Source organism: Urocampus carinirostris, chromosome 7 (assembly GCF_059441175.1).
Source record: "Urocampus carinirostris isolate Australia breed hairy pipefish chromosome 7, RoL_Ucar_1.0, whole genome shotgun sequence".
Classification (NCBI taxonomy): Eukaryota; Metazoa; Chordata; class Actinopteri; order Syngnathiformes; family Syngnathidae; genus Urocampus; species Urocampus carinirostris.
In genome coordinates this window covers 43654641-43681467 of record NC_142355.1, presented here as the reverse complement: position 1 = coordinate 43681467, position 26827 = coordinate 43654641, and the positions used below count along the sequence as shown (strand labels likewise).

Genomic DNA, 26827 nt, shown 5'->3' with positions numbered 1-26827 from the left:
GTTAATCTGGCTCAGAGATAAAAGTAAATGGTCTGCAATTATATAGCGCTTTTCAAGTCAATGAAGACCTCCCAGAGCGCTATACAATGTGCTTCACACGTACCCAATCACACACACAATCACACACCAACAGTGGCCATGCAGCCATGCATGGCACCGACCTGCTTATTGGGGGCATTAGAGATTCAGTGTCTTGCCCAAAGCCAATTGCACATTTAGCTATGGCATTTAAAGAGTAGTTGTTCAGATCCCAAATTTGTTACATGATAAAACCAAAGCAACACTCAGTTTACAGATGGTTTAGTCCATATATAGGGCACATTCTCAACGACAGTTTACAATCAGGGTGTCACACCAACACACCCCATTTTGGCAGTAGGTTGCTAAAAATCCTTTAATTGGAAGCTCGTTAAACTATGTATGTTCACAGTTGAAATACTTTTTGATGAACATCTACAAAACAAACTGTAAACACCCCAGAACACCAGTTAACCACTCAGAGCAATTTGATTGGGTTAGCGGTATAAGTGGCCGGACCTTTGCATACAGCATTTGCTTTCTCACTCAGTGCGTTATGCGCTGAAGGTAAGTACGGTGATATCCTTTTGGTTTGCAGTATTTTGTAACATTTTTACAAAAGGACTTAGCTTACCCCTTATTCTAACACTATTATTTAGGACGAAAATGACGGTCAAAATGAGCCTCAACACCCAAAAGTAACAGCAGGAGGGAGACAATTTTTAAGTATTATATCTAGATTTATATGGAACACAGGCTCTGGCATTATTACTATTAAAGAGATTATATGAAGTCATCAAATGACACACAGTTAAATAAAATTTGCTAAAGAATTAGCTTTTGTCTGGAGAACGGGTATGCCAACAAACATAAAGTGCATGGAAATTTCAACTAAGCTTGCAAATTGAATAGTCTGCTCACTCCTGTAACAATGTTCTATACATTGTCTGTATGACTGCTTTACATTCAAGCTCGTTGGCACCTCTAGACATACTGTCTCTGGGAACGGGCGCTACCTTAAATGTCCCTAGTCTGCTCCTAACACAGGCACATTAGTTCTGCCTATTGGTTCCAGCCAATATCCCCACACTAATATTATGGTAACAGCTAATCACCCAGCCTTCCACTTAGTGCACTTTTTATGCTCTCTATCAATCACAAAAAAAACATGCTTGATTGACAAACTAATGTTATGATAAGAGCTAGTATGTCAGTCTCCAATTGAATGTGCTTCCCTAAAACAAGTTAAATACACTCTTTATGCTATCTCTTAATCACACACACACTTTTCTACGACAGACTCAATTTACTCAAAAATGTAATATATTATCGGAGGTCTTGATTCACAGGCATGTCAGGAATCAGGAGTTAGAAGAGCTGCCGTTGTTTACTCTGCTCTAACGTTACTCTTCCGTCTTCAGTGGCTCTGCCCCGGTCGCTTTTCCAATCGAAAGGCTGATGGAGGTAAGAGAAGGAGATAGGGAAGGAGAGGCTTGGCTGTATCTGAGTCTAAATAGTAGACCTATCGAATGAATTAATGCATACACTGATATCCTTAAAATTACCAAATATCGGTGCTGCTAATAATTAGACATCTACAAAGAAGTGTATGTGTGTATTTCAAGGATGGGCAACCTACCCTGGCGTCGATTTCCTCAACTTTTTCATTGGCCTCTTGCTCAATGAAAGCCATCATGTGCTTTATCTGACACAGACAAAACAAACTTAGAGCCGTCAAATTCAAAGGAATCCCCTGTTAAGATTTTTACAACTGGAAGCTACAAATAACGAGACATTATAAGAGCAATACGATCATCAGGCAGCTTTAACTGTACTTCAATGTTATTGTTTATTTTCTAACTTTCATGATCATTTCCTGTTGTTAGGCTGGAGTGTAATCGTCATTCTTACCTGTTTTTGGACGTCTGCATCAGAAAGTGCCATGTCGATTGTTCATAAAAATAATGCTTATTAATGTTTTATGTGGTTAGAAAAAGTTACTCTTGTTGAGTGTCACTTGCACTGTAGCACGACTGGACTTGGTGCTTCTGCTCGCTAACGTCAAACTTGATAAAAATAAGACTAACCTGATTTCCGGTTTGTTCTTTCAACCTAAAATGAGTAGAATATTACTATTGCAGAAAAATGCGTGTTAAATCACTTTTATATAGCACTTGTAGGATTGTATAAATATGAAAATGTAAAATGTTTTTTTCGTTAAACATCCGTATAAAACATAAAAAATAAGGAAATATTTTATTTTGAAGGTTCAAAAAACAATGCCGTCATTTCACTTTCGCTGACTTGTAGTCACCTCTGGGATAGGCTGCTGACTGTCTTATGTGTGCTTGTCGGTTCGGTGCTAAATCTAAGCTTGCATGAGTGTTGCACAGTTCACCTTCGGCCTCCCGTTTTTTTCAGCACCTGATTGCCATTCAAGGACGGTAGGTGTGTCCTTCATTTGCGTTTATTTCAATCAAAGTGAAGCTGCCGAACTAGCAAAAAAAAAAATAAAAAATACATGTACCTTATGCTAACAAAACAGTTTTGTGGCTGTTGCATGCGCGTGAGTCGTGGTTTGAAGAGGAACTAAATATTGACTTCCCCCCCCACTGAATTACTCTGTCACTGGGGATCAAGAATCGAGACTTACGTTTAAAAATGGGTTCACTTTACCATGACTTTTGGAATGCTTCTCCATAAAGGCCACCTTATAAGCCAACCAGTGTGCTCCTGTCATTATGACAGAAATATCATTGTGTTTTTTTTGTTTTTGTTTTTAAATTATTATTTTTTTAATTTATTAAATAATAATAATGCATTTCAAACATGTAAGAAGAATAATATGCAACTATAGAAAGGAAAAATATAACTCAACATGTGCTGAATCAAAAAAATCACTCCAGGATGATCGATTCATACTCTGAACATTTTGTACGTGTTCGAAAGGGAGTTGGAAAAGGTATATACTTTCCAGCATGGGCGTAACCAGCCCTTTTTTGGGGGTGCTCAATACCCCCAAATTCAACCCAGGCACCCCCAGAATTTATAGCATTTTTAAAACTCTCATATTAAGGACAAAATAGACAAAATAGACTTGATGAAAAACGTTATATATATATATATATATATATATATATATATATATATATATCCCATTATAATATAATGTATATACACACCGACTCTGCCCTACTTACGAACGAGATATGTTTTGGGCAATCGTTCGTAAGTTTCTTCTGTGTGATATTTTGTATGTTTAAGGCTTTAATGAGTAACCTGTATTGTTTTGTACTTAAAAGTAAACATTTCATAAAATAATATGTTCTATAAAGTTAAGTTTAACTTACTTTTGGAAAATGAGCTTCAACAGTTAGGCAACTCAAACCTCCGTGGTGAAAAGTGTCCGAAAAAAAGCAATCCAACCATTTTCTCAACAGCGTCAACCTTCCATATTTCACTTTCATTTCAAATTAAACGGCTAGCCTCTTCTTTACATTTACACCAACCATATTGAGTGGATGCACGAGATATTAAAGAATAAAAGTGTCAAAGTTCTTCTGGAGATACAGTATAGAATGTTCACACAAAGAGGAAGTGAATTTTTTCTTTCTCCTGCTGCCACCACACACCGGTGGCGGCGGAAAGAAGCACTACAGTAATGTCCTATACTCAGAAAAAGACGCACACAATACAAAATCTAACTTACAGCAATGTCCGGATATTTTTCGACATCCCCCCCAAAAATATTTGTATTTACCGTTTTTCGTAAGTCGAATGGTCGTAAGTAGGAGAGCTTCCGCATTTTCATTATATTTTGACCATTCTGGTTTGTTTGGCTGGATGAAGAAACCCTATGAGCAGCATGTGGCCCGCAGGCCATAGTTTGCCCATTCCAGCAAGCGCTTACCCTAAAATCGCCCCAGCTTTCCAGGTCCGACGCCTTTACTTTATTGAAAGATACATTGTATATTATTTAGTACTTCTTAGAGGGTAAAACACACAAAAAATATTGGTTTGAATAATAAGGAAAAGTAACGAACTATCGCTTCAGGAACTTGTAGGTCAAGAAATTTGAATAGTATGATGCACACCTATAGAGAGCTGACATGATTGCCTGCTATCTTGCTGCTACGGGAACACCCAAAACCCCAAAACCTTGTGAAAGGCTGGGCAATATATAAAAAGGAAAAATGTGCCGTCCGGTCACTTTATGTCTCTGTAGTTTGTATTCTTCTTTGTGGTTTGTAGCACTCGTTTTATTTTTGCACTAAAAAACACAACGCAATTCAGTACAGCAACGTCTACTGGTCAAGTAATAATAATAAAATAAAATAATTTCCTTTATGCACAATGTCATACGTACATTCTCAATTTTTCAATAACGGCCCAACATGTATTTTTGGTAATATACATATGGTTTACATACAATATTCTGTGAATGTTTGCTTTCACTCAACTGGGATGATTTTTGCCATCCTTCAGGGTATCTTACTCTAAAAGTAAGAACATATGTGCCTAAAGAGTGGAATGGCTACCTCAGGGTCCAGCGTTCCTTTTTCTCCACCAAATCCAACCATTGTGCCTAAGGATTTCTATTTTGAAACCAAGTACATCGTGCTCACCTACCTAGGAAGGCTGCCGACTGGTAGGTGGCATGCCACGCTCACTGCAGCTGAAGGTCAGTGTTTTGCACCTTTAAAAAAGTAATTAGTAACAGTTCATAAATATAGTCAGTAAATGAATTACTCTATAGTACAGTGGAACCACGGTTCTCGACCATAATCCGCTCCAGATCCCTTTTCGAAAATTGATTTGTTCGATCTCCGAAATCATTTTTCCCATTAAAAATAATGTAAATCGTTTTAATCCGTTCCAACACCCTGAATGTTTACCTTGAATGTTTAACGTAAAGCTAACCCAGGCTAATAGTACGTTCGCGTTATCGTAATCTTCCGTACGAAAAATTACGCTAACATGAACGTGTAAAAAATTAAAAAAAAAGAGGATAAAGAAAAGAATTATGAATGGGATTTCTTTCCTTTGTGGTGGTCAGCAGGTGGACGGTAGGGAGAGGAAAATCATCAAAAGTTTTTCAACCTCTTCCAAAACTTGCGGCCGTTGCTTGCTTATAGCACTCACTCCCTTAGCCACATCACTAGATTTCACAGCCTCCTTATTCTTTAGTATCGTACTGATCGTAGATTTAGCCATGCTGTATTCCCTAGCAAGATCAGACACTCGCACACCTCCTTCATATTTTGCTATTATTTCTTTCTTAAATGCAATAGTTGTACGCACTACTTTTCTTTTTCTCACCGGTAGCAACTTTGCTGCTTGCACTGACTTTCTTCAAAGGCATAATAAGGGGCTAAAACACCCGCACGCCGCTCGGCATCGCACCCTAGCGTACGCACTCACGCATTACCGGGGTTCAAACTGCGATTTTTTTTGACCGAACAGCGAAGCAAGAATTTCTCGAACTTTTTGGTCGGACTCGATTTGTTCGAACTGAGAGGCGTTCGAAAACCGAGGTTCCACTGTAAAAGTAACTGGTTACTGGTGAAAGTAACTATTTCTGTTGCATAAAAAAATGATTGTGTTAAATGTCAAAGAATTTGACATTTTCTGAGCAAATATGAAACTCCGCGGTAATGTCTTTGACCGGAGTTGAAGAGATAGGAATTCCAACTATATTCAGGAAAGCATTTTTTTTTTTTTTTTTTTTTTTTAAATGGCTCCGCTCACTAAAATCTCTTTTTAGTCCCAAAAATGGCTCTTTAGGTTGTTATTGTTGCTTTAATCCCTACGTTACCAATAACTTAACTTAACTGCTCTTCCCTCTGAGATTCTATCTGCAACCTCAGTGGAAATGTTTAAATCTAAGCTTAAAACACACTTCTATTGTATAGGATATGGATAACCTATATTTTATGTTGACAATATCTGTGTGTTATTTGCCGTCATGTTGGTTTTAGATCAGGGAATGGTGTCATAATAGTCTGTAGTTTGCAATAGTCTTTGATCTGGCAGCCCTTTGAGACTCTTTGTGATTAAGGGCTATACAAATAAACATGACTTGACTTAAATGACTTAAAAAGGGGGTGGTGATAAAGAACGAAATAAATGGTAAATGGTCTGCATTTATATAGCGCTTTTCAAGTCAATGAAGACCTCCCAAAGCGCTTTACAAAAAAAAAATCCAAAGAAAAAATACGATAACAAAAGAAAAAAGAGAGATGATAAAAGAATCAACTTGACCTTTTTTATATAAACTTATTAACACTGAAAGACACAGAAAATATGATTACATTTTTAAAGAATCTCCAGAGAAATAAAAAAATAGAAAACAATTTTAACCTTTTTTATGCCCAACAAAGTAAACAACACTGAATTCTTATATTTTGCATATTCACCAATCACAAGAGAAAAAAGGCATCTTCGGGGTAACCAGCTGTTGATTGGTGGGGAGCTGGCTCCCTTCATTTACTTCCAAGAGCTGGCTGATAGAGACTTTTCTTTCGCGAATGACACTGGTCGGGGAGCTCAAATTTTTCTTTTGGCGCATTATTAAATATTATATTTGAAATGGGGTCCTAATTATAATGTAGTACCTATTTTGAATGGTGATATGATAGGACAATATGTGACGTGAACAACAATGAGGAGAGCGTAAAACCAGGGCGCTGAAAACAGCGTCCGGTGTGCGGGGACACGCCAAAGTACCGCACCACTTTTGACCGTCAGTAACGGTAACAGCATTGTAACTGCAGAAAAAAATAATGAGTTAGATAACCCGTTCCTGAAAAAATTACTCCGCTACATAACAGCGTTTTTCCTAACACTGCTGAAGATGAGTGGAAAAAAGCAACCAATGAAAATTTTGTGTGCATACCTTGATATACAGTAGTACAGTGGTACCTCTACATACGAGCCTAATTTGTTCCAGGATCGTTCTTGTAGCTCGAATTGTGTAACGAGCACTTTTTTTCCCGATACGTAATAATTGAAAACTAATTGTCCCTTTCCTGACATCCCAAAAGGATTAAAGTGAACCGTTAATAGCTATGAAACACATCTTCCAGATCACTAAAACACATTAAAATAGTAATTAAACATAAAAAACAGTAATAAGATAAGTATGATGATATTAAAGAAATACATTTTTTTTGAAGGAGTCCTCATAATGAAGATGTGGGCTGATGCTGGAGTAGGAGATGTGGGCGGGGGACTGGATTGACGGGGCACGACTTTTGATTCAAATAGTCATGTTTATTTGTGAACTCTCAAATAGCTGTAAAGACAACACACTGTTATTACACCATCCCTGTCCTAAAACCTGCATGAGGGCCAAGAAAAACTCAAAAACCTCAGCATGAGGAAATGTAGAAACCTTGAGAAGGGGCCGCAAATGAGGTAAGCTCCCTCCCGAATGTCCAGGCTCCAATGGATGGTGAAAGGGCATCCACAGACAATACACAGACGTCATCAACATGAAATTTAAGTAATAAAAGATTATCCGGTTGACAGCCTCCTAAGGTAAACATCATTCATGGGCTATAGAACAAAAGTGTGATTTAAGCCTAGATTTAAACAGTTCCACTGAATTTGCTGATCGAATCTCAGAGAATCTATGGGTCCCAACAGAGATCTATGGGTCCCCAAAATTTAGTGTTATCGAGGTTGAAATTGTTAAATCGGTGACAAATATATAATAAAAATCTATATATTCATTCAGTTTTAATCATCAAATTATTAATTCATTTTCTGCATCAAATTATTGTTGGTAACATACCGATTAAAGGGATAACCACAAACCTGTCTTTTTTTCATTTTCTCCTTTTATACTTGGAGTGCGGTAAATCTTTGTTTAAAAAAAAATGTAATCGGGTAATAAAGACAGTTTTGTGTCAAAAAAGTCCCGCGGATGCACGTTGATTTGAGACTATGCGTCCCCAGCAAAAATGATGCGTCTAGATAGATAGATAGATAGATAGATAGATAGATACTTTATTCATCCCCGAAGGGAAATTCACTTTTCCAGCAGCATCCCTAAGCTGAGAACAGTCGAAAATTACTGAGAACAATCGAAAATAACACGGGAGCTGCTGGAGTGGCTGCCATTCGTGACGTCTAGGACGCAGGGACGCGGGCAATCGTGAACACTGCCTAACAGAAGCATATAAATGCTATAAAAGATGGGACCAAGTACTGAGCCCTGGGGAACTTACTGTACACTTAAAATCAAAAATAACAAAACTTTAAATGAGCATGAACAAAGATATGATTTTTGTTTTTGTTTTTTCAGCAAATTTCTTTTGGGTCGTTTCGGTTTTAATTTATCACATAATTTTGCCCTTCTAGCTGGACTCACAATGCTATCACTGGCTACAAGTCTTTCAAAAAAATGTTATTCAAAGTTTGCAAAATTGCCATAACTTGGTCATAATTATTTATATAAAATGAGCAATGTATTTACCATTACCACTGTGAACTAAACCGAAATTGTTAGCTTTATATGTTTATGATGAAAACAAACACCCCAAAGCTCCGTAACCCTTCATAACTGAGATGCGCTTTCTGAGTAATTTAATTTTACTCCTACATTAAAGGGACAGTGTGCGTTTTTTAGTGCCTGCCCTTGTGGTTGATAAAACTTCTTTCATTAAAAAATAAATAAATAAACAAGAAAAAATACAAGTATCATATAAATGTGGCTTTGTTTTAACCCTCATGGCATGCGTTTTGGTGACACAATGCACGTGTACATTATTTGGATTTGAACTCAGTGTAATAACTCAGCCATATATAAATATTTTTTCACTTCCAACTACTGAAAATGTTAAATAGCATCAGACCTACCCATACACGATCCCACCCTAATTACAAACCGCAAATCTAGAAAATATTTCCACTTTTACAATGTTTTGAATGAAGGAATTTTGCAGTTTAAAGCAGAGATAAGAGCATATATTATTTTTATTTTGAAGACAAAAGGACCATCGAAACCAAAACGATATTCCTTTTAAAGCTCAATTAGCTCCTTTATTCAAATTAAATTTAAAACGTTTACTTCAGTAGCTTTAGCCATTTTTTAAAAGGCTCAAAATGCACAAACATGAAATTCAACTACAGAGAGATATACATTTACTTTTAGCACAGAAACCTCACTCATGGAACCCAACCAATAAAAAACTGCATTATGGGGTGTAAAGTTCAATTTCCTATGTAGCAGCTTTTATCCAGAAACTCAAAATTATCATCAAAGCCAGACGTTTCTCCTAAAGAAAGAGCTGGTTCCAGGCAATTATTGCCATTTTTACTCACTTTTGTAGGTCTACAGAAAGTTTATTTTGTAGCTACAGTATGTCACAAAAGTGAGTACAGGCCTCACATTTCTGCAGAGATTTCATCATAATGTTTAATTGAACAACACAGAAGAAACAACACTTTTACACAATGAAAGGTTATTTGTGTAAAGCTTGTATAGCAGTGTACATTTATTTTCCCCCTCAAAAATAACCATTAGTAGCTAAACCCCTAGTAACAAAAGTGAGTACACCCTTAAGCAAAAGTTCCTGAAGTTCAATATTTTGTGTGGCCACCATGGTTTTGCAGAACTACCTTAATCCTCTTGGGCTTGGATTTCACAAATTGCCACTGGAATGCTCTTCCATTCTGTTAAAGTTAGTCATTATTAAAACTCTTTGGTGGCTGTATTACTCAAATAAAATACAGACATTAAGTTACAAAACTACTTCGTGGTAGCTGCTGTCCATGCTCACCTAGCCGTCTCTCTCGCCGAACAGACCTCCCAAACGGTAGGCGTGGTTTATTATTCGTCAGTGAAAACAGGAAAAGGAACACACATGAGCACGACTTCACAATAAAATAATATAAGATTGATAAACGTACAAAAGATCTAATTACACTGATGATTGAAACGTTACTTTATGTGTGTGTGTGTTTGTAAGAAAGATTGTTTTTATATTTAGGAATATAAAAACAAGTTATTTTCATTGTATTGAATTATGAGAAATGCACATTCCCAAAACGGCCAACTTTACATTTCCCCCCTGTTGTGAATTTCGAAGAACTTTATAGAAGAGAACATCAGATTGGTAATTTCACAGAGAGGCAAAAACCTTCAAAAAGGAAAAAACTTTTTTCTGGAAAAACAGACGATAAAACAAAAACAGACAAAAACATACCAACAAAAAATTGGACAACTAAAACGAACAACAAAAAGTAGCCTTATTTTTAGTGTGGTTCATTTTTTTCCAAAATGAAGACAAATCTCTAGTTAAGCAATCGTTAACTATAAGGTCATTGATGGAGACCGCGAGAATTAAAATAAACAGAATGAAAAAAAACCCAAAATCCTTTTCAAAACTGTAGCGTCACTAGTTAGGCAAGAGGTTAGAATACAATTGCATGGTGCCAATTTATCAAAAAATTGTATGCAAAAACAAACCTTCAAAACCCTTTTTCATCAAGAAAAATATTGAATTTTAAATTCTAGCAAATATGACAACCGGCATCGATAAAATGTGTGGATGTCTTACTATAGGAATAAAAACAAAATCAAAAACATTATTAAAATATCGCCTGTTACCATGATTGATCTTTCATTACGTTTGAGACCTAATGTAGAAACGCATCAGAAAAACCTTTGAGTGATAAGATGTATTTTCTTGTAAATGTAAATACCTTGTCATAATACGTTCATTACATGATCTGATTCATGTGAAATGACCTTTTTTTTTCTTTTCTCTTATGTTATCTCAATTGTCAAAAGTTTTTTGACCTAGCATTTGAACCAAGTATTTGTTAAACAGAGAATAAACAAAAATGTCAATCAAAGAATCAATCAATTAATTAGTGTTATTTTTTAATTACCCAGTAACTATGTTTATAATTGTGGGGTCCGATGTGTAAGTATGTGAGACTTGTGGAATATCTGGCTATTATCAATGAAATTGTGTGATGTGTGAGAGCTGATACCAATGTAATAAAGCAGTCTTTAAAGTCTTGATTTCAACTAAACAATAGCAGAAATTGAAACAAACTCCTTTCTTCCCACTGTTTTTGGAGTCTTATTTTGGTACTTTTACGACCACCAGTTCTCTAGATATCGTTATGGAGTCCGATACCTATCCTTTTCGTGAGGATAGATTAGAACATTATTGGCGGCTTTGATACGGTTTTTCATGAGCACCCCACGCCTCCTGGCGCGGGCGTGATGTTGGGAGTTCCTGTGGCAGCGATGACGATGCCTGCGATTTGAGTGTGATGCCGGAGTGTAACGGTGAGAGATGGTCACGATGGCATCACACCCTAGTCTTTCGTGGCGCCCGTCCGTGTGAAGTGGGCTGATCCAGGCACATGCAGCGCTCGTTCGCTACATAGAAGTCGTCCACGTCTTTAGTGGGGGCCACGGCGTTGCAGATGAGGTGAAGCCGCCGGTGTCCGGCCATCATCCATTTGTCCACATTGGACCGCTGCCTTTGTAAAGAAAAGTTAAGTTTGAAGCTCCCTGGGCTGACAGAACTATGTCAGCAGGGGTCACTGTCTCCTGTGTGGATGAGAGAAACAGAAATAGGTACGTAGATAGAATGGATATTTAGGGAAAGCTATAGATAGAAAAAGGATAGAGGGACTTAAAATTTTTTTTTTTAATAGTTTATGCTAACCATATTTAATTCCCCCCTGTTGAGACACTTCTTGTGGCTCAATTTAACTTAAAAAAAAAACTAATTCATTTATGGATTTGTATGTTTTCTTAAGTTATGTTTATATTTATTATAAGTGAAAGCAAAATCCCCACTATAAGTTGCCACATCCATTTTGAGCATTATATCCCAAAACTCCAACTCGAAGATAAACAATTTATTTTTTAAATTATTAGTTCTAAATCTCAAATTTTGCTTTTTTACTAATTCAAGTCACTGAATCAGTTTAACCATTATCCTTGTCAGAATCATTCACCCTGATTTAAGTGATTGAGTGTTTTCTCTTTTGTGGATTGGTCATATTCAAAAAAATTCTGTATGCACTTTTTATTTGCATTTTCCTTTGATTTTTAATGTGTTATCTTGCTGTTGGCCATCCCCCTGGAGGCAGATGACCAGGGTAGATTGTTAAATCATCAATTTAGCCCAATAAAACGTTTTTATTGTTATGATTCACTCTTTGTTTTGCCTTTTGTAATAATCATAACCTATGTATTATCTTTTCAGTAAGTAAATTTGTTCAAAATAACAGTATTTTGCAAAGAAAGCAGGTAATTGACGCTCAAAGTGAATGTATTTGGCTGTATTTCCGACGCTTTTTCTTTTTTTGTTCGATATTCTCTAAACACAAAGGACAACATAAAACATTGGAATTTAAGCGTGATAGGAAAGGATGACAACACAGATGACAAGACAGAGGGCCCACAAAAATTAGTTAAATTTAGACAGTGCACATTGAAGCCATGCGATTACACAGTTACTGAGTTTTGGTTGTTTTTTTTCTACACAATTTTCCACAGGGGAAAGCCGCAATCCACGGACTTTAACTTTAATTTAATTAAAGAAGACGCCGTCGCCCTTGCTAAAATCATACTCCGCGGAATTTTACTGTACAGGAACGTGCATTTTTTGGGCCTGTGAGCGGACTCTTTGGTAATTTACCCGTCTCATACATCTGAACCGTTTCAAACTAAAAGTATAGTTTGAATAACAGAATGCCTCCTAATTTTAACTGGCACTCTCTTAGATGTAGAGTATTTTTCATTTTTCTTTGTACCTAGGACTTTTATGGCATTACATGCTTGCTGTGCATTTTTCCTGCTACAAAATGGCTTCTTCTCAAAATTATTCCAAATTTATGTATTAATAAATGCATTTTACCTGAGTATTACACCAATCTGGTTCGAATAAAGCCCGTTTTGAGTCGATTCCAAAGCATTTTAGATGCTAACCTCGGTCGCTAACCATGTGCTTTTGTTCCATGTGCTTCCAATTCTTCATCCGAATCCTTCTGAATCGGCCAAAAACGTAGAACATCGGGAAAATTTTGGCACAAATTGTTAAAGTTAGTCATTATTAAAACTCTTTGGTGGCTGTATTACTCAAATAAAATACAGATATTAAGTTACAAAACTACTTCGTGGTAGCTGATGTCCATGCTCACCTAGCCGTCACTCTCGCCGAACAGACCTCCCAAACGGTAGGCGTGGTTTATTATTCTTCAGTGAAAACAGGAAAAGGAACACACATGAGCACGACTTCACAATAAACGAATATAAGATTGATAAACGTACAAAAGATGTACCGTGTTTTCCGCACTATAAGGCGCACCGGGTTATAGGGCGCACCCTGAAAAAATAGTTTTTGGTCCTATTTTTGACATACATAAGACGCACCGGATTATAAGGCACTACAATGGGAACGTCGACAAAACAGTCAGATAGTTCAGTCAAACTTATTTCCCCCTTAACATTCCCAAAGCTTGCAAAGACGCAAATACGTGTCAAGAACACGTGCGGATGCGGTGTCCGTACGATGTCACTCAAATGCATCGTTCCATCATTCGGAAGGTTAAAGTCATGGGATTCAAGAAATGCCAACCATTCCTTAGTTTCTATTTTCTTTTTCGCTCGCAACTTTACTGTATATATTACAATAAACACTTGGAATTGAGTTTAATTTAAAAATAGACACTCCATTCCATCCATTATCTGCACCGCTTATCACAGAAACATCGAGTTCAGTCTGAAACAAGATACAGTAGCTCAGGAGGTAGAGTGCTCGTCTTGGGATCAAGGGATCCCAGTTCGAATCCCGGCTCGTCCGTGTTACATGTCGAAGTGTCCTTGGGTAAGACACTGAACCCTTAATACCCCCAATAAGCAGGTTAGCTCCTTACATGGCTGCAAGGCCGCTATTGGGAAATGTGGAGCACATTGTAAAGCGCTTTGGGAAGTCATTGACTTGAAAAGCGCTATACAAATGCAGATAATTTCATTTTCATTATAATATATATAGCCGGAGTAGCTCACCGAAGTCGTTGTGTTCATAATAATGTGCAGCCGTGGTCCTCTTATATCCGTGAGTTTAGTAAATCCAGGAGAATAAACTATTTACAAATACAAAATAGTAAAAAAAATGCTTTCTGTATGCCGTCAGCCACGTGCTGTACGCATTCATCTTTTTCGGCCAATTGCAGGCTTTGTTTTGCCGTTCAAGCCAATGCCAGCCTGTAAATGATAAAAAGGATCCGCCCCTTGACCTCCGAATAACTAAAGCCAATAGTGATCGATTCAACTGATGATTGACACGTCTTTTTTGGCCAATTGCAGGCTTTGTTTTGCCGTTCAAGCCAATGCCAGCCTGTAAATGATAAAAAGGGTCCTCCCCTTGACCTCCGAATATTTTTAGCCAATAGTGATCCATTCAAATGATGATTGACACATTGGTTAGCCAATGAAACGCCGGTAAATAAATCTCAGCATACACCGCGGACTACTTGGCGTTCGGGGGAAAATCTAGTCGGCGGCTGCAAGTTAGTTGCAAGACTTTGCGAATTAATATTGATCCATAAATAAGGCGCACTGTATTATAAGGCACATGGTCAGCTTTTGAAAAAAATAAAGGCTTTTGTGCGCCTTATAGTGCGGAATTACACGGTAATTACACTGATGATTGAAACGTTACTTTATGTGTGTGTGTGTGTGTGTGTGTGTGTGTGTGTGTGTGAGAAAGATTGTTTTTATATTTAGGATTATAAAAACAAGTTATTTTCATTGTATTGAATTATGAGAAATGCACATTCCCAAAACGGCCAACTTTACACATTCCTCCATGACAACATGACTGAGCTGGGGGATATTCAAGATCCTGTACTTCTCCACCTTCCGCTTGAGAATGCTCCAAAGATGTTCTATTGGATTTAGATCTGGAGACATGCTTGGCTAATCCATCCCCTTTACCCTTTCGTCCCTTTAGAAAAGTCTTTGGTCATCTTAGAAGTGTATTTGGGGTCATTGTCAGGTGGGAACATTGCCCTGCGACCCAGTTTCTGGAGAGACGGGATTATTCTCTGCTCCAGTATGTCACAGTACATGCTTGAGGTCGTGTTTCCCTGAACTAAATGTAACTCCCAAATCCAGTTGCACTCATGCAGCCCCTAACCATGACATTCTCAACCCCAAACATGTTTGTACTACTCACCTGGTTCCTACCACACATACTTTACACCATTAGAGCAAAAAAAAGCTGCCTTATCAGCTTTCCAGTAAGCCATGGCTTTCGTTTACACTCTAACCTTTCATATTATCAAAGTGATGTTTCTTCAGTGATGTTCTATTAAATGTTAAAATTAAATCTCTCGCAGCACGGCGGCGCAGTGGTTTGCACGTGTGCGGCACAGTTCTGAGGTCATGAGATCGATCCTCCTGTGTGGAGTTTGCATGTTCTCCCCGTGCTTGCGTGGGTTTCCTCCGGGCACTCCGGTTTCCTCCCACATTCCAAAAACATGCATGTTAGGTTAATTGGCCGGTCCAAATTGTCCTTAGGTGTGAATGAGCGAGGGAATTGTCTGTTCCTGTGTGCCCTGCGACTGGCTGGTAACCAGTTCAGGGTGTCCCCTGCCCACTGCCCGAGGATGACTGGGATGGGCTCCAGCACCCCCGCGACCCGACTGAGGATAAGTGGTGCATATAATGGATGGATGGATGGAAGACATCTCTCTGGAAAAGTGAGGGCTGTACTCACCTTTGTGACATACTATACTGGACTGTCTCAGAAAATTAGAATATTGTGATAAACTTCTTTATTTTCTGTAATGCAATTAAAAAAACAAAAATGTCATACATTCTGGATTCATTACACATCAACTGAACTATTTCAAGCCTTTTATTATTTTAATATTGCTGAATTTGGCTTACAGCTTAAGAAAACTCAAAAATCCTATCTCAAAATATTAGAATATCATGAAAAAGTATACAAGTAGGCTATTCAACTAATCACCTGAATCATCTAATTAACTCGAAACACCTTGCGAGGGTTTCCTGAGCCTTAAAAACACTCAGCTTGGTTCAGTAAACTAAATCACTGCTGATCTGACTGCTGTCCAGAGGACCGTCATTGATACCCTCCATCAGGAGGGTAAGACACAAAAATAAATTTCTCAAAGAGCAGGCTGTTCAGAGTGCAGTTTCAAAGCATATCCACAAAAAGTCTGTTGTAAGGGAAAAATCTGGCCGGAAACGCTGCACAACCAAGAGAGATGACCGCAGCCTTAACAAAATTGTGAAGAAGAGCCGCTTCCAGAATTTGGGGGAGCTTCAAAGACAGTGGGCTGAAGCTGGAGTCCAGGTATCAAAAGCCACAGTTCACAGACGTGTCCGGGAAATGGGCTACAATAGCCGTATTCCCATGGTCAAGCCACTTCTGAACTCAAGACAACGGAAGAAGCGTCTGACTTGGGCTATGGAGAAGAAGCACTGGACAGTTGCAGAGTGGTCCAAAGTCCTCTTTTCAGACGAAAGCAAGTTTTGCATTTCATTTGGAAGTCAAGGCGCCAGAGTCTGGAGAAAGGCTGGAGAAGAGCAAAATCCAAGTTGCTTGAAATCCAGTGTGAAGTTCCCACAGTCAGCAATGGTTTGGGGAGCCATGTCAGCTGCTGGTGTTGGTCCACTGTGTTTCATCAAGTCCAGAGTAAATGCAACTGTGTACCAAGAGATTTTAGAGCACTACATGCTTCCATCTGCTGAAAAGCTCTATGGAGATGAGTATTTCATTTTCCAGCATGATCTGGCACCTGCCCACAGTGCCAAAACCACCAGTAACTGGTGCACTGACCATGGCATCACTGTCCTTTATTGGCCTGCTAATTCCCCTGACCTGAACCCCATCGAGAATTTGTGGGGTATAGTTAAGAAGAAGATGAAAGACACCAGACCTACAAATGCAAATGAGCTGAAGGCCGCTATTGAAGCATCCTGGGCATCAATAACACCTCAGCAATGCCACAGGCTGATTGCCTCCATGCCACGCCGGATTGATGCAGTAATCCGTGCAAAAGGATTCCCAACCAAGTACTGAGTGCATCAATGGACATTTTCAAATGTTTGATTTAGTTTTGCTGTTATAAAATTATTTTTTTTACTTGGTCTGAGGAAGTATTCTAATATTTTGAGATAGGATTTTTGAGTTTTTTTCAGCTGTAAGCCAAAATCAGCAATATTCAAATAATAAAAGGCTTGAAATAGTTCAGTTGATGTGTAATGAATCCAGAATGTATGACATTTTTGTTTTTTTTAATTGCATTACAGAAAATAAAGAAGTTTATCACAATATTCTAATTTTCTGAGACAGTCCAGTATATGGGCATAGGACATATCAAAAGAAATATGAAATCTTCATCTTGTTTGTAGGTTTCTAGCGTTTACCATTGTTTAGTAAAGAACAGTCAAACATTCTTAAGTTTCTTATACTTGTTTCCAAGAAAACTTCTGGGAAATCGGCTTTTTGTGAAAGGATGCATTTTGAGCAGAACTTTCCCTTCGGTGCTTTTTTTGTTTGTTTTTGATTTTGTTATACCTCCAATATACTAACTACTTTCCATGAATGCAAAGGCACTTTGCTTGCAAAATAACATCTTATTGCATGAACTTTGCAAAAACCTTTCAGCGCCTGATCTCGTGGATACGTGATCACACGATTTCGGTCACCATGGCAATCGCGTTCCTGCGTACAAAACATCATCCGTCCTTGCCTCCATGATAACGAGGGACTTCGTCGTGTTTTTTAGAAAGAAAAAGCTCCCTCTGTACTCATCAAAATATTCATTCTCACACACTGCTTCACTACCTACTCGCCACATGGAGCCACCTACATACTTAAATTGCTGGATACAAAAAGTGCCATTTAGAATTTTAAAGTATACACAATTTTCTTCTGGTCAGCTTTCTAAACTTAACAGCTCTTTTTTTCTGTGGGTGTCAAATAACCGTTGTATTGGTAGGACGTCTCCACAACGTAGGATGTTTTGGCGGTTTCTTCTATTAATGGTACTGGAGAAATTGACCTCAGAAAGTGCTTGAATTTGTTAATGAAAAAGGTGTACGAACCCTGTAATAACCACGATACGTTGTCATTTCAGAAAGGAATATGAATTTGGGTGCCCTTTGCGTTAATTAGTAACAAAAAATGTAGCTCTCAGTTTGAAAAAGGTTGCAGACTACTCCTTCAAATAATACACACTGATCTTTCTGAATTAAGTGTAGTTTGAAATTAACATTGTGTTAGGTGAACGCAAATAGACTGCACGAAACGATACGAGAAAGAATTTGCTCATTTCCTGTCCCAACAGTTTGTGTGCTTGTTTTAGGCGTCGCCGGGCAGAAGAGCATTTGATCCCCGGTTTCCGCATGAGCCGCTCCAATTTCTGACAGCTTGTCACATGTGATCACTGCTAGTTCACTCGCACAATAATTGAGTGAAGCATAATAGCCGGCTATGTCGCTGCATAAATGAACGCTAAACCAGCACCAAGTCAACAGAAAAAAACTCAACTATCTTTATTAACCCCCTAAGCGGGTGGTCAGACTGTTGATAAACAAAGTCATGTCTTGACAATGACAAGTCCCTGAAATACGTCATGCCTTATATCATTGGAAAGCTTAAAATCTTGGGATTCAAGTTGTGGGGACCAAAATTGTACTCATCACAAAAATCATTATGATTAGTCTGAAACAAGATACCTGAAATCTGTAAAGCTGGTATAGCTCACCAATAAGGTGCTCTCGTAATCAGCCTATTTATTATAGTATTCCCTGCAAACATGGACTAGTTCTATCCAAGACTGTCCAGTGACTCCAACCTTGTAAAATTTAAAAAGCATTCCTGCATTGTTTGATGATCATTGTTGTAATCAGTTAGTTTCACTTCATAATTCCACTTTAAAAATAAATGAACTCGTGAGATGATTTCCAATAGGGCCGTTAGCCTCTGACTTTTTGATTGACACCACTCTCAGCCAACTACTAACAGTATATTGTGTGGTTTCATATTTTATTTTAGGAGAGGCCGCAAGCGAGCACGCCATCTTTTTTAAAGGGCAAGTAGAAGAGGAACTAAAACGACTTGAAGATGAAATTGATGCTTGTAAGTAGCTCACAGAGTAACACATGTTGCACGTTTTTTTGCCCTCTGGTTTTAGTAGGGATGGATCGAATTTTCGGCTGAAAGGAAAACCCAAAAAAAGGGTCCAGCAAAAAAATGTATGTGATGAAAACGTTAAGTGTTCGACGAGCTTTGCGAAGTTCGCTTCACCCAGGGAAAGTTTGTGCACGACATGGCTGCTTGTTCTTAATTTTGCACTCAAGAAGGGAGGGAGGAGATTGAAAATGTTGTTAAAACTGGAGCTCTTCCTAGATTTTACAAACAAGACATTTTCTCAAACCTTTGTGTGTCTCTTTGCTTCTATGTCTTTTTTAGCCAATAGCTGGACTGGGTTTACATCAGTGGTCGAGAACCCACGGATCTTTTAATGAAAACCCGCGAGCCATATACAGACGCTCCCCTACTTATGAACATTCGACTTACAAACAACGGTACATACGAAAATAAATTTCGGGACATTGCTTTAAGATAGCTTTTGTACTGTGTGCACCTTTTTCTGAGTAGAGGACAGTGGTGTAGTGCTTCTTTCCGCCGCGAGGCGCTGTGAACGCGCACCAGCATCCACCCCAAAGAAATCCGCGTTCTTCTTCCTAGTTCGTGTGTAAACATACTATACTGTATCTCCAGCACGCTAAGAACTATGACATTTTTACTGTTTAATATCTCGTGCATCCATTCAATATGGTTGGTGTATAGTGTAAAAAAGAGGCGGGCCGTTTCTAATAAGAAAGCTTGATGAGGTTTTTTTTCATCCACCTTTTACCACGGAGGAGGAATTCGCCTAACTCTTCCAACAGTAAGTTAAACTTAACTTTTTTTATCTTTATAGTCAAGTCAAATCATGTTTATTTGTATAGCCCTAATCACAAGCGGTCTCATAGGGCTTCAGACCACAGAATGTCAACGCCTAATGTGTAGCTTTGTTTTTCACTACTATTCTTTATCATTTAGCCTGCTTTGTAACATCATTGAGCATATTATTTTATCCGTTTATTTTTCAGTTTTTAAAACAATACAATCCTCAAACATACTTGTATAACCTTAAACATACATTCCATACAAAATGTAGCACTGGAGCAACTTACGAACAAATTCAACTTGCCAACGATCGTCCGGAACCTCTTGTTCGTAAGTAGGGCAACGTCTGTATGGCTCTCTTCATGGGTACATACGTATCACGTGCCATATATGGCTCTTTTCATGGGTTATAACATACACAAATTAGTGCTACTCTTAACATACACTCAAAAAGTGACTGTCGCTTTCAACCAGGAGAAGATTTCATCAGGTGGTGTCCAACTCTCATTGGGCGTTTCGACCCTGACCACAACGCCCTCTAGTTGCTATCAGTGATGGCCAGTCACTGCCCAACTTCTCCTGGTCCCCAGCTAAACGTCTCCCACCTAATCCAGAGCCATCTTACCCCACTAGGGTTGTGTGACAGGGGACTCTGTGGTCGAGGCGTGCGGCAGATATGTAGAGGTCTCCTGTACTGTGGGTTACATATGTATCGCATGCCATGTATGGCTCTTTTCATGAAAACATGTATCGTGTGCCATATATGGCTCTTTTCATGAGTACATATGTATCGTGTGCCATATATGGCTCTTTTCATGAGTACATATGTATCGCGTGCCACATAGATAGATAGATAGATAGATAGTTAGATACTTTATTCATCCCCGTAGGGAAATTCACACTTCCAGCAGTCTCCCTTGATGTTTATTAACAGATTAACATGATGCCCTCGGGGTGCTTGTTGTAGTTTAGCAGAGTGGATGACGTCACACGCTAGTCCAAAAGTACGACATCCCTGCGGCAGATAGAAATCTTTGTGCCCTGGGATACACCACCTCGTGTTAGCGAGTCCACCTCCTCTTCGCTGGTTTAGCAGAGTGGATGACGTCACACGCTAGTCCAAAAGTTCGACGTCCCTGCGGCAGATGGAAAGCATTGTGCCCATGGATACATCACCTCGTGTTAGCGAGTCCACCTCCTCTCCGCTTCCCGCAGGCTTTCGTGTCTCTGTCCAACAGCGCTGAAGCTGGTTAGCTCCGGATAGCTCCGGCCCGGGTAGCTCCGGGTGGCTACATGTTAGCGTCCGGGATGCTAAGCGTAAGCCACGTTTCTGTAAAACCCAGCAACTGCACTTGCACTCCCTGTGCGTTTTGATGTTTTTCACCAGCACAGCCAGTTCGTCGGTCTTATTAGGTATAGAGTTCACATTTACCATGATTACGGATGGTACCAAAGACTTATAACGCCGCTAACCGCTTAGCTAGCTCTGGCTCTCGATCCACGATAGGCCCCCTCATCACGCCGGCATGAGAATTCTTCAGGGCAAGGAGTTGATTCCTCGAATAAACACATTTATGTGTGTTAAAACCCAATTCCATAGGATAGAAAATAATCCAAAGTATAGTTGTCAAACGGGACAAATAACACCGAAGATAGAAGCAGACAATAAAACAATAAATCGCAAAAAGTGCGAGATAACAGGGGAGCTGCTGGAAAGGCCGCCGCTGACCCCTTGACGCCACTCTCGTGGACCGGTCCCCGCCCGGGACGCCGCGCCACGGCGACCGCACACTGTCTTAGGCTGCTTAAGGTTAGGGCTCGTGTTAGGCTGGCTAAGGGTTAGGGTTAGAGTTACCCGAGCCGAACCTTAACCAGTCCAACCCGAGCCCTAACCTTAACCACCCCAACCCGAGCCCTAACCTTAACCACCCCAACCCGAGCCCAAACCTTAACCACTTCAACCCTAGCCCAAACCTTAACCACCCTAACCCGAGCCCTAACCTTAACCACCCTAACCCGAGCCCTAACCTTAACCAGTCCAACCCGAGCCCTAACCTTACCACCCTAACTTGAGCCCTAACCTTAACCACCTTAACCCGTGCTCGGGTTAGGGTTCGTGTTGGACTGTTTAAGGTTAGGGCTCGGGTTAGACTGTTTAGGGTTAGGGCTCGGGTTAGGGTGGTTAAGGTTGGGGCTCGGGTTGGACTGGTTAAGGTTAGGGCTCGGGTTATGGTAGGGTGGTTTAGGGTGGTTAAGGTCAGGGCTCGAGTTAGGATGGTTAAGGTTAGGGCTCAGGTTAGACTGGTTAAGGTTAGGGCTCGGGTTGGACTGGTTAAGGTTAGGGCTCGGGTTAGGTTTGTTAAGGTTAGGGCTCAGGTTAGGGTGGTTAAGGTTAGGGCTCAGGTTAAACTGTTTAGGGTTATGGCTCGGGTTAGGGTGGTTAAGGTTAGGGCTCGGGTTTGTGGTTGAAATAAACTTGCCTTATGCTGTGGGAACCCTGTTTGTTGGTGCATTTGCAAGGTCGCCGGAGCTCACTATTTGTTTTATATTCCTAGCTGTATCCAGCACAGGCTTCGACCATCGCACCTCCTTTGTGTTCAATCCAGTCAACCCCGAGACATCAATTGAAGACTGCCTCGCCGAGTTCGGAGAGCGTCTGATTCGAGATTTTGAAGCACAACTAAGAGGAGCTGTGAATGTACTTCTCACAAGGTTTGATGCTAAGTCCACATGTCGCTAGATGCAATTATTTTAATTTTGCGGGGTTCCCCCTTTTGGAAATAAATTAGTATTAATTTGCGTTTTTTTGGAACCTGTCTTTTGTGACACAATGCATGTCAGTGTACATTTTTTGGACGTGAACTTACAAGTGTAATAACTAAGCCATTTATGAATACCTTTTGATTCAAAATGTTCACAGGCATCAAACCCATCCATACACATATAGATTTTCATTTATTTATTCCCTCCTGACACCCTCTGCCTTTTCAGGCAGCACAAGTCTTAAATGTGACTGTAAAGAAAACTATCTGACCTGTATTTGTATATACATACATAGAATTCTAGGTGAATATTTTACATGACCTTTTTAGAGCTTTGAATTAGTCAAATTATTATTATTAAAAGGTGGTGACAAAAAAGTCTTCAATACATGCCAATTTTTTTGACAATCGCAGTATCCCCTGACACCTTACCAGTTAATTTTGCCTGCAAACCACTATCATTTGTGCTTTGACGCCACCAGCTGGTGTGGTGTTGAACGGTTGGCAACACTTTTTGACTTTACATGCAATTGACTCTACTACGGCACTGAAGAGAAAAATACCAAAATCCCTCGAAATACCCCAGGTTTATGACATATCAAAGATGATAAATTACAATGGAAGTTTGTCTAAACAATGTACATGTTTTGTGTAAAGTATGTAGTTGGCTCCTAAATACAATAACATAAATCTTAAGACAATGCCATTTTGAACAACTACATGTTTTGACAACTCTTGGGAAATTTGAGCTCCAAGTGTTTACTTTTTTAATGTCCTCCCTCTCAAAAAACATAACATAATATGTACCTGCATGCCACAAGTATTTAAAATGTGTCTAAATCAGTGGTGGATACATTTTCAGCACATGGGCCACACGTCAGGCTTTTTAATTTGTGCCGCCGAAACAAAAAATACTTAATGCATGAATGAATACCATATTACTAAGCAACAACAAAAATGGTGATTAAATGTACATTTTTAGCAATAATTTAAATATTATCAAAGCTTCATTAAGATTGTCCCATAACTTCACAGTGCTCACAGTAAAGCATTGAACATTTATTTTTGTTCCGGATTTTATTCCTACATTTTGTTTCCTCAATGTCCTTACTTAGATTCTTTCTTCATAAACATTTTTTGCTTTACTACATCTTTCAAAAACTAAGATATACACTGTTTTTTAATAAGGCCTTGGCTTAGGAGGGTAATACAGGTAAATATGTTTACCAAATGTCTACCAAACGTTTGCTTCTCTATTCCCTTGGGCTATCAAGTTTTAAACTTTGTAATGTTGTCAGAGTAAGGAGGTGAAGGATGAGGTAAAATCTTTGTTTATATTTTACATGGTCTGTCTTGCTGTTAGTAAAAAGGTGCCGCGTTGTGTTTGTAAGGTTTATTATCTCTTGAGAGGAATTGCAATGATTCATAAGGATAGCTAATGGCTGAGTTTGACAAGTATGCATTTTTCATCATTCAGTTTAGCCTGAAATCACTTTTAAAGCATTTAACTTTCAATGTAACTTGCCGACGCCGATTCGATCTGTACATGAAATTTAAACTGTAAAGTCCATTATTCAACTCGAGTTAATACTCATCAAATGTTTATTATAACTTTCATCACTCTCAAAGCTGCGATGAAAATGACAACCAAAGAACAAAATCTCCGGGACAGATCGCAGAACTCAATGGCATCTTTATGTCATTGTTGTCAGTTTGCTCAATAAACTTTATGATACTTCTTACGCTCGCAGAACCAGATAAATACAGTTTTGATGCACAAGCTATCACTTTTTACTTTGAATGGATGTCAGAAAAAACGGCTAATTGCCTAGCAGGCTACTTACTTTTGCTAACAGCCTAGCATAAGTCTCAGCAAAAACAACTGCGTGAAAGCAAACGTAAAATGAATGCAGGGTTATGAAACACGAAGAAAAATAAACTTAGACATGTATACATTTGTGCCAGTCGCTTCTCTTGACCTTTCACTCTCCTAGAAAACATTTTTTGGTTATAAAGAGAGGTTGAAAACAGCAAGTAACATCACAAGTCGTCAAACTTCCCACGTTGGTCAAAGCAATAAGGTTCAGAAAATTGTTCAATATAACATGGCAATTGACTTGGGTAGTTCATTGTAGTAAGATATTTTATCTTATTGGAAGATTTTGAAATATTTCCTGATTTAATGTTCTCATTTTAGACCTCCCGAGTTTGAGGGATTTCGAGATGCAACGCTGGACTTGTTAACACACACACAGGAAGGATGGTGTAAGGTGGGATTTTACTTGTCGATTTCTCACATTGAGACATTATTGTGACATTTTTCAGTTTTTTGTGAATATTGCGTTATATTATTTTTCTTTTTATCCCCATCTTTATATTGTCTAACCTCTCTTCTGCATTAACAAACAATAAACCGACATCGTCAACACAAAACATGGGTCATGAGTAAGCTATAGAACAGGGGTCTCCAAACTGTTGCCCGCAGGCACCAGGGAGACCCATGCAGGCACGAGGACGCTACGATAACCATGGACATGTTAAAAAATAGTTGATAATAGTCATTGTGATTTTCTAGTAAAATTATGTTATTTAGCGATTGAAGGGGTCTATTTAACCAGAGTTCCGATATTTAACTCGGTAATAATGTATTAACAACATAGTAATACCAAGTTATTTTTAAAAAGCATTTCAAACTGGGTGCCCTTTGCGTTAATTAGTAACAAAAAAGTAACTCTCAGCTTGAAAACTGTTGTAGATCCCTGCTATAAAATATAAGTGTGTTTTAAGCCTGTATTTAAACAATTCCACAGCACCGGGCCCGAATGGAAAATGCTGTCAAACCTGCGGATTTCTTCTTGACTCTTTGGATCACTAGTAGACTAAAATTTTCAGAGCAAAGGCTCTGAGCAGGAAAATATGGGGGAAATAAAATCTGATACATTTAAAGGGAGAGGTTCCGTGCATATTCTTTTTATAATACTAACATCACATCTTAAGCTGTCGGGGAGCCAATGCAGGTTAGCTATAATCGACGTCTCATATGATCAAACTTTCTTGTCTTAGTTTTTAAAAGCTTTCTCCCAATTTTGTTTACCACTTTCTCCTTGTATCCCAGGTACTCGTACCCCTGGTCCTCCTTCGGGCTTTACTGAGTGAAGGTCACTCTTTGTCAAGCTTGCTTCATCTTGGAGTTCGTTTCCTGCAGGAAGATCTGGCTGAACACATCAGCCAACAAGGGGGATACGTAAGTGCCGTGCTTTTTATCGTGAGCTTCAAACTACTGTACATGATTTTCTTCACAACACATCTAATGAATGATTTTTATTTCATTTTTTTGAATTCCTTAAAAATGCTTGAAATTTGACGTTCTGTATTCAAGGTTTGAAAAGTGCTTGTATTTTGGGTGATGTGCTTGTAAGTATCTGAAATTGCGGCCATGTTTCTCTACAAGTTTGCTTTAGAAATGGGGCCAACATTGCTCTTTGGTGCCTTCGCTTGGTCATTGGATTTCTCGCTTCCTCGTGATTAACGGTATTATTATATACAGTATAGCATTTTCCTGTAAAGCATCATCGCCTCTTACGGGTCATGCTCAAGAAGACACATTCACGCTACACCTAAACCGGAAATATTAAATGTGTATTAGTGCAAGGAGTATGTATCAATTCTGAACATTTATTGTGGGCCATGCAAAAAATGAAGGTAGCGTTTTTGAGTGGTAAATTGTAATGGGAAGAGTTTCCTGCAACTAAAAATGAAAGCCACCATTGGGAGAGAGTTGTCTCAAAAATATTTACACACATGTTGTTCAAAAATGCACACGCAAGCCTGAAAATCGCATAAGTAAATAACTGTTATATTTGAGAATTTGTCAGAGACACCTTTTTTAACAGGACTAGAGAAATTGGAAAAACTGGCTTTGAAAATCATTAAAAAGTGCTTGAATTTGGCCATTAAAAAGGCATAACAACATATGAATATTAGAATGCACAATATTGGAAAACCAACTAAACAAAGGGAAATTCGGGGAACCATTATATTCATTACAGTAACTCTACGCCAGACATAGGCAAACTA

At 38.8% G+C, this 26827-nt stretch overlaps 2 protein-coding genes and 1 long non-coding RNA gene across 5 annotated transcripts in view; 1 reads left to right on the top strand and 2 right to left on the bottom strand.

The window, feature by feature from the left end:
- Positions 1-2111, bottom strand: part of atp6v1e1a (ATPase H+ transporting V1 subunit E1a) — a 28394-nt gene extending 26283 nt beyond the window's left edge. The window contains exons 1-2 of one of the 2 annotated variants that reach the window (XM_088341050.1): positions 1930-2108; positions 1658-1723 (exon numbers count right to left, since the gene is read on the bottom strand). In XM_088341050.1, the coding sequence (XP_088197176.1) occupies positions 1658-1723; positions 1930-1962 (99 nt within the window). In that variant the 5' untranslated portion in view covers positions 1963-2108. Of the gene's footprint in view, positions 1-1657; positions 1724-1929 lie in introns of both variants that reach the window. The other variant, XM_088341051.1, reaches the window with a different exon arrangement.
- Positions 2112-2316: 205 nt separating this feature from the next.
- Positions 2317-26827, top strand: part of bcl2l13 (BCL2 like 13) — a 59329-nt gene continuing 34818 nt past the window's right edge. The window contains exons 1-6 of one of the 2 annotated variants that reach the window (XM_088341048.1): positions 2317-2462; positions 4504-4699; positions 19089-19172; positions 22544-22700; positions 24948-25020; positions 25866-25994. In XM_088341048.1, coding sequence (XP_088197174.1) covers positions 4531-4699; positions 19089-19172; positions 22544-22700; positions 24948-25020; positions 25866-25994 — 612 coding nt within the window. In that variant the 5' untranslated portion in view covers positions 2317-2462; positions 4504-4530. Of the gene's footprint in view, positions 2467-4503; positions 4700-19088; positions 19173-22543; positions 22701-24947; positions 25021-25865; positions 25995-26827 lie in introns of both variants that reach the window. The other variant, XM_088341049.1, reaches the window with a different exon arrangement.
- LOC148363393 (uncharacterized) lies at positions 10690-13194 on the bottom strand. The gene is made up of 2 exons (XR_015850838.1): positions 12983-13194; positions 10690-11593 (listed from the first exon to the last, which is right to left on the bottom strand). It is a non-coding gene; the product is annotated as an uncharacterized LOC148363393 (long non-coding RNA).